The sequence below is a fragment of the Octopus bimaculoides genome, chromosome 16 (assembly GCF_001194135.2).
Source record: "Octopus bimaculoides isolate UCB-OBI-ISO-001 chromosome 16, ASM119413v2, whole genome shotgun sequence".
Taxonomy (NCBI): Eukaryota; Metazoa; Mollusca; class Cephalopoda; order Octopoda; family Octopodidae; genus Octopus; species Octopus bimaculoides.
Window position 1 is genome coordinate 13,879,314 of NC_068996.1, and position 9,208 is coordinate 13,888,521.

Consider the following 9,208-nt stretch of genomic DNA (forward strand, 5'->3'; position numbering starts at 1 on the left):
ACTCATTTGTTTTCGTACTTCATGTTGTTTACACAGTTGGTGACGTCCTGTACTTATATATGCATATATATATATTCTTCTTCTTCTTCTTCTTCTTCTTCTTATTATTATTATTATTATTATTATTATTATTATTATTATTATTATTATTATTATTATTATTATTTGTGAAGGCGTATGGCTCAGGGTTTAGAGTGTCGAGCTTACGACCGTGTTGCTGTGAGTTCGAATCCCGGACCGGATTGCGTGTTGTCTTCTTGAGCAAGATACTTTATTTCACGTTGCTCCGGTTCACTCAGGTGTAGAAATGAGTTGCGACGTCACAGGTGCCAAGCTGTATCGGCCTTTGCCTTTCCCTTGGCTAACATTGGTAGTGAGGAGAGGGGAGGCTGGTATGCATGGGCGACTGCTGGTCTTCCATAAACAACCTTGCCCGGACTTGTGCCTCGGAGGGTAACTTTCTAGGTGCAATCCCATGGGCACTCATGACCGAAGGGGGTCTCAGCGATTATTATCATTTAATTGAACGCCACGCATCCACTTCCACGTAAGTTTATCTTAACCTTTATAATGCGACTCTTTTCTATGCTGCTTTCTACCCCATCCTTCACAAATTCCTATTTTCTCCCCTTCGCTGTTTTCTATCTGTCTCTCTCTAGCCCTTTTTCTCTTTTTCCTCTCTCGCTGCTCACATGTGGCCATCGTCCATCCTTCTTTTCCTGCACGTCTTTCTAAGGACTGGAGTCTTCTATCTATCACTCTCTTCTATTTCTCTCTCACTCTCTCTCTCTCTGTCTCTCTCTCTCTTATCTTTTCTCTTTTGAAAGAAAATATTTCTACTAGCGTTCACTATTTTCGTCTCGTTCTGGTGTAACGTGCCTCCATGTTTGTTTCCGTTCGGTTATCTTCTATGTCTCCACTGTCCAGTTTTTGTTCCCAGCTTTCACCTTCCATAAATTCAAAATCTTATTTTGGTGTTTATGGGCGGAACTGTCTCCGAGAACTCGTATTGTCTTTGGATGCTCGAAATGAGGAGTAGATACACAGATGACAACTAATGAAAGGTCATTTTCCGTGTTACCTGTCCTGTTTTCCATTTTACTTTTCCTCTCCTCTTTGCGTATTTAACGCGTTTGTTTTCATACTTTATGTTGTTTACACAGTTGATGACGTCTTGTACCCATATATGGATACACACACACAGACACACAAACACACACACACACACACACACACACATATATATATATATAGGAGCTGGAGTGGTGGTGTGGTAAGTAGATTACTTATCAGCCACATAGCACATTGGGCAAGTGTCTTCTACTATACCCTCGGGCCAACCCAAAACTTGTGAGTGGATTTGGTAGACGGAAGCTGAAAGAAGCCCGTCGTATATATGTATATATGTGTGTGTGTGTGTGTGTGTGTGTGTGTGTGTGTGTGTGCACGCCCGCGTGTGCGTCTGTGTTTGTCCTCCTACCATCGCTTCACAACCGATGTTGGTATGTTTACGTCCCCGTAACCTAGCGGTTCGGCAGAAAGTACCCGATAGAATAAGTACTAGGCTTACAAAGAATAAGTTCTGGGGTCGATTTGTTCTAGTGTAGGTGACCATATGCATATATAGCATGTATGTCTTTTAGATGTGCATTTGATTATAACTGCACGCATGATCACGTGCATGTGTGTGTGTGTGCGCGCGTGTGTGTGTATATGAATATAACCGTGCGCGTATGGGTATGTGCACGTGTGTGTGTGCGCGCACGTGTGTGGATTTGTATACGTATACATGCATGATTGCATATATATGTGCATCTATTCGACGTATCTGTGGGCGCGCATGTGTGTTTCATGCGAGTCTGAGTGAACATAGGCATATAGGTACATGTACGTGGGTGCGTGTGAGCGCATGTGTATGTATATACATGCACGCACACGCGATTGCTATGAGCTTTCATACTCTACTTTTTTTTTCCTCCCTTTCCGTTTTTTCCCCTTATTTAAGGGTCATTCTAATAGCCCTTTTGTCTAAATAACGGTCATTTACACAGTATTTACACATATTTTAATTGTCTCGATAACTGAAGAGATGCCGGTGCAGGTTTCTGCCCCGACATCCGAAACTCGGAGTTTTATTATGGCAACTGAATAATTGTCACATATTATATTAGAAATATCAGCATGGCCGCAGCTCTAAGCTGAAACTATATAAAAAAATATATATATATACATGCATGCATGCATACATACATACATACATACATACATACATACATACATACATACATACATACATATACAAATATGTGAGATTATCTATGTGTTTGTGTGCACAATTAAGATATAGCAAAATATAATGAGCGAGAAATAACATACACATAACAAAAAGTAACAAAAGTTCAAGGTATCTTGAAAGTTAATGTTATTAGATAGATGTTCTAGTAAAGAAAAAATTCAGAAAGTAAAAGTTACAAAGTAAATTATAAATCTTCGGATAAATTCTTCTGTCGCATACCAAAGAGAAGTCCCAGAAGAGAGGAGAGGAAATAAGACAAAAGGGAAGAGATCGATATGGGTTAGGACAAATGTTCCTACACTCATACATAACATCTTATGCATACAATTAGATGGACATTGACTTAGATCTCCACTTATATTATCTGTTTGCAGATATATATTGTTATATTTCGGGATGGTCATTTATTTATTTATTCATTTATTTATTTATTTATTTATTCATTTATTTCCAAATAGACGCAATGGACATAAGATAAAATAAGAACAATAATGAGCAAATGAAGACCGAAAATGTAGTGCGTGCATCTATTTGGCAAAAACAATATGACCGTCTCGAAATATAACAATATCTGTTTCAACAACATTTTCACATCATAAACGCATATATATATATATATATATATATATATATATATTCCAAGAGCGATTGATGCTTAACCACAGAGTATCAACTGAAGAATACTTTATTGGATTATGTTTCAGAGGTATTATGTTACAGAGACCATATGATTAGACCTCTGTAATAAAATGCTATAAAGTATCTCACCCTGATGATTCATTGTGGTTAAGCATCTAATTGCTCTTGGAACATCCAATGCAGAAATGTCAAATGTCAAACGTACGTAAGGACAAATAAAAAAAAATTGTGATTATCGCTTTGTATATCATAGCCAGTAATATTACTAAGTATAACCAAATGTCATGCCTATGTACACTGCATTGTTTAAATCAATTGTTCTAAGTACCAATTCATAAGTTTTCATTGAAACGTACGTAACATTGATTTCACTTCTTTTTCGTCAATATTATTGTTACTGAATCTCTGAGGAATATAACACAAGAAATTCACATACATGCGCTAGATTGGCGAATTGCTCCATTAATGATTAACCAAAGTATAACCAATTGTCCTCCATTAAGTAAACGGCGTAACCTTTACGCCATTATTCGAACACTGTGCCAGCTATGCTCTTGATAAAAGAACCGATGAAGCGCTGGATTTTACCTACACTACATCATCCCACACTTACCTTCAATCCGATAATCCACATCATACAAGTAATCAAATCTGAAATCCCAGTTTTGAGGATAAAACAGTTTTGTACTAACATAGGGGATTACTGGAAACAGGCAAATGCTTTTGTGCGCCAGTGAATCACGATAAAAGGAAAATCGCAAATGACATAGCTAAAATCAGCAAGGAAAGTCAAACTTTCACGCATAATTTTAGCAGCTAAAGTAAAATTTGTTATCAATCCTTTTAGTGATAAACTGGCACCAAAATTTCGCTGACATTTCGCGAATGTTGCTTGAAAGTTACCAGCATATTTCAAAACACCATCCTCGTTTCAAACAAATATACTTTCATCAGTTTATTGTAGCCTTTTAGACGCAATAAAATTTTAAGAGAGCTATTAACCACTACCTCTAACCCCAACCAAACTACCTTGGAGTTTCTCCATGCAGCATCCCGAAGAGCAGCATCAAGGGAGGTAAATCCTGTTCATTGTACAACATGAGTCAATTCCATTCCATTGCAAATCATAATAGATATGTTATGATTTATACAGAAGGTGGGACATGTACAGATTCCTATTTGGTGTGTGCAGCGGAATGCACCTGACACAACTGAATTTATGTTGCTTACACAAAAGAACAATTAAAATATAGATTCAATAGGCATAGGCATGACGTCAGGCACAATATCAGTAGCTCGACGGAACTTGCCGGACATTTTACATCAAACGGTTGTAATTCTGAGGAACACCTTGAAATTGCGCATTTTCAGAAAATATTCTGACTCTACTTCATTTTTCAGTCCTCAAAATGCGTAAGGATTAATACATTTGTGAATTGCTAACGTCACACCTTGGAGGAATGAATAGAATGACAGGCGAATTTCATTATATTTACACAAAACTGTTTGATTAAATGTTCTCTTTCCAGTTTTCTTCCTCCCACTTTTTTTCCTTTTTACCGATTATGAAAAAAGCGAAAACAGATGATGTCATTATGCCTGAAAAGGAACGCAGGATATTCCCGTTCATATTTTGAATTTCTATATTTCTACGTTGTTTTCATCTTACTTTTCGCATCCAGGTAAGAGAGACAATATGTGGAAATATTGTTCACTTAGAGAAGCATAGTGAATCTCTTACAAATCGCATCTCGCTCCTCTAATTGTTTATTTGCCTTCGTGAAGAATTACGTCAATCTTCATAAATTATTATCATCATCATCATCATTAACAACAACAACAATAATAATAATAATAATAATAATTATTATTATTATTATTATCATCATCATTATTATTATTATCAATATTATTATTACTCCTTTTAACTATCGTAATATCGTCATAAAAATATCGAAAAATGAGGTTACAAGCTGAAATATGAAATTTCTTGCAAACACACACACACACACACACACACACACACACACACACACACACACACACACACACACATGCACAGAGAGAAGCAAACATGAAAAACCCACCAAAGTTTTTACAAAATATAGGAAAAAATAGTTAACATTTTTCGGACTAATACGTGTATGTATGTGTATATACATATATGCGAGTGTGTGTGTGTTTGTGTGAGTGCGTGTGTGTATATGTGCGTGAGAGAGAGAGAGAAAGAGAGAGAAAGAGAGAGAGAGAGTTTGGAGGGATATTTTATCCGGGCAGATGCCGTACAGGCTCTCAGTAAAGTTCCAGATTACGGCTGTATTTAAAGTCTATAACTACTATTAGTTGTCAGAGACTCTGTAAATTCTTCCAACGGGCAATTCTTTGTTCGCTTCACTGAACAGTAATGTATCTAGAGTATACATTAGCAATTATTATAATGAGCCAAATGGATACACCTTGAAGAAGCTACACCGAAAACCGTGCCAGGTTGCATCTGCAACTTTCCGTAATCTGTGCAATGGAAACACGTGTAAGCCGTAAAGACCATAATAATATGCTGTATAAAATTGTAAAGTAAGAGGAAATAAGTTTTTAGGACATTCTATGTCGCTGTTATTGCTAATATTTAAGTGTGTATGTGTGTATGTGTGTATGTGAGCGTGTGTGTGCATGTATCTAGACAACACGAATATCCGACAAAAGAAACTAAGCTAACATGTTATCTTCATAAACGCACACACACACACACACACACATATATATATTAGTCCATACGAACATACGTTAAAAAGAAACTATGCTAACATGCTAGGAAGATATAAAATATGATATAATAAACTTACCCATATGAACCAACTGAAGATAATTTATAAGTGCTCGTTTATTTTTTTCCCAGTAAACTTGTAAGGTTTCGGCGGGAGGATATTTACAGCAAGACAATTCCACTGTGATTTCCATCACACCATGATAATAGTTATAGTCTTGCATACCCCCTGCAAGTAAAGAAATTTGATAAAATCCAAAAGTTGTTAATAAGTATAATAAATTTCGTGCTGAAAAATTAAGAAGAAAATCGTCATAAAAACTTTGGATTTGTAACAATGAGATTAGGACAGTTATACTTAGAAATACTATCAGCCATAAGAAGAATGATTGAGTTAGTGTTGCTCTCAGAGAGCATATGTAAGTATTCAAGTATCTATATATATACATCTAAACTCACGCACCCGCATTCACACACACACACACACACACACACACACACACACACACGAAAATGTATTTGATGGCGGGTGACCTAGTTTAAGATATAACACTCAAGATCACATGCTCATGGTTTCAATTGGCAGACAGGCGGTGCGATGTTTTCTCCAGCAAAACATTTCATTTCCCGTTACTAATGTCTACTCAACTGTAAATTATTCCTGAAAGGACTAGAGCTATGTTCACAGAGAATGTTGGCTTATTTGCCTAGCCATCAGGTTGGCATCATTCGAAGGCTGCAACAATGCGAGGAACTATATTGGAATCAGCGTAGTTTACCAAAAATTGTGTGTGTATCAATCTGCCCATCCCTTTCTCTCTCTCTCTCTCTCCCTTTCTTCCCATTACATTCCGACACAAGTTTCTGTGAAAAAGTATCAGAGTCATTTAATATTATAGTTTTTTTACATTTAATAGATTTATATAAAATCAATTGTAGAACACATTCTAATCTAAAGGCCTGCGATCTATACAGCCTTACTCAAGGTGTTTCCCATACGAGTGGATGAAGCAAACTCAATCTGAGACATTGTTATCTATAACTTAATGCAATAGAATACTCTTTGATCCGTTCTGGTTAAGCATCTAAGTGCGCTTGGAACACTTTTTACAGGCCTCCAAACAACCATATTGGCGAAACACGCGTAGGAACTAAAATATATTTCACACACACACACACACACACAAACTCGCTCTCTTTCTCTCTCTTTCTCACTTTCTTTCTCTCTTTCCCTCTCTCTCTCTCACACACACACACACATATACATACGGCATATTTCTCTTCCACCAGTGATGGCTTCGCTCCATCATGGACATTTCATGTAAGATATGCATCACCTACAACAAAGCCCTCCTGCTGTCCAGAGGTTTGAAGCCCTGCTGCTTCTCAGCTTATATGGGCGGGACATGCCCTACGCATAGGCAAATCTTTAATGTCAAAGGTCGTATTCTACAGCGAAATCAGCCAGGGCAAAAGAGACGGGGGAGACCTCAGGAAGCATTTCAAATACCTGCTAAAGCGCCAGCGCATCCAAGCATATATAGATCCCATAAAGTGGGAGGGAGTCCCAACACAGAGAAAGGTGTGGCGAAATTGCATTCAGATCGCTGTAACCAAATTTGGAAAGCTCAGAGTCACTATGGCGTCTGCGAAACGTGAAAAACGGAAAGAGTCATCGTCACCCACCACCTCTGACTAAAGCTTACATATTTGCTTCAAGTGATCCGGCGACTCTCATTCAAGGACCGGTTTACATAACAATTAAAATGCTTACCGCTCTTTCTCATGATCTATGGACACGTGGAACTACCTTCATCATCATCATCATGATCATCATCATCTATACACGCACACACACACATGCACACACATATGTATGTTTATATATGTGTATATATACACACATACACACACATATAAATATATATATATATATATATATATATATATATATATATATATATAGAGAGAGAGAGAGAGAGAGAGAGATACAGACAGACAGACAGACAGACAAGCGGATAGAGACAGAGAAGGTATCCTTCTAGCTATCTGTCAACGCATTGCCCATAATTGTAATCGCTGTAATTTTAATTTTAAACGGAAACAAATTGCTTGCATACAAAAAATAATACTCCAACGCCATTACCGACACCACCACACAACAACAACAACAACAGCCGCAACGAGATATTGGAACTACAATATAATAATTAATTGAAACTCAATTCCGTATTGTAGAATCTGAGATCATTATAATTTTGGCGAATCATATTGGAGTTTGGGATTTTATGCATTGATGGAACTGGTGCCAGGGATTTTCAGGAATAATGTTGATTGTGATATTTTAATTGCTGTATAACCATAAAGATGAGAGGGTGGGAAATATAATTGCATTATAATCGTATTTATTTTTCATCGTAATAGTCGTCGTCATTGTCGTCAGCACCGGTGATGCCGCAGTCTTCATCATAATCATCCTCCTCCTCATCATTCTCCTATTCATCGTCATTCTCCTCCTACTACTCATCCTCCTCATCAACATGTTTATCACCATCACCAGCATCATTGTCATCGTAATCGTTGTCCTCGTCGTCGTCGTCATTATCATCTTTGCTGTCGTCTTCAATATCATTAAGATCATCGTCATCATAATCAACGCTATCCTCCTCCTCCATTCCTCCTCCTCAACCTCCCCCTACTCATCGTCATCATCGTCGTCGTTTGCGTTGTTGTGAAGATAGTTATCATCACTATATTATCTTCATCACGATCATCCTTTTCATCGTCTTCTTTAACATTATCTTCCCCATCATCATCATCATCATCATCATCATCATCATCATCTCTTCGTCATCATCATCACCAAAGTTATCATTATCTTCATCAAAATAGTTATTAAGATAGTAATGATAGTTATCTCTCCTTCATCAATCAATCAATCATACAATCGATTAGTTAGTTGGTTAAATAGTTAACTGACAGATAAATAATAAAGAAGTGAAATACAACTAATGCATGTGCTTATTATTGGCAGAATGACCGTCCCAAGATACAACAAACTATATTTCAGCAAAGACAAACATATATACTTCTTTCGTTCTGTGAAGTTGCATGGCTAAGTGGTTAGGGTGTTGCACACATTATCGTAATACCATGGTTTCGATTCCGGGACTGGTCAGTGTTTTGCGTTCTCGAGCAAAACTTTTCATTTCATGCTGTTCCAGTCCCCTCCACTGTTCCAGCACCAGCTGAGAAGGTATGCATGCGAGAAACCAGCGCCCGTTTCAGGGCAGAATTGGCAGTCTCAGTCGCTCATACGCTATGCAAATACGATAAAGTTATGGTCTCATGCCTCCTTGGAACGAAGACATACGTTAAAAGAAACTAAGCTAACATTCTACATTTCTGTGTATCACTCTATTTGTATATTTATCTATCTTCACACCTACCACTCTGTCTGTTTGTCTATCTATCTATCTATCTATCTATCTATATGTCTATATATCAAT

The 9,208-nt window shown here is 37.3% G+C and overlaps 1 protein-coding gene across 3 annotated transcripts in view; it reads right to left on the minus strand.

Annotated features, from left to right (window-relative positions):
• The window catches only part of LOC106873734 (carboxypeptidase D), a 471,768-nt gene that overhangs the window by 38,501 nt on the left and 424,059 nt on the right, over positions 1-9,208 (minus strand). For all 3 annotated transcript variants that reach the window (XM_052973530.1, XM_052973529.1, XM_052973528.1), the window contains one exon: positions 5,779-5,928. In XM_052973530.1, coding sequence (XP_052829490.1) covers positions 5,779-5,928 — 150 coding nt within the window. The remainder of the gene's footprint in view (positions 1-5,778; positions 5,929-9,208) is intronic.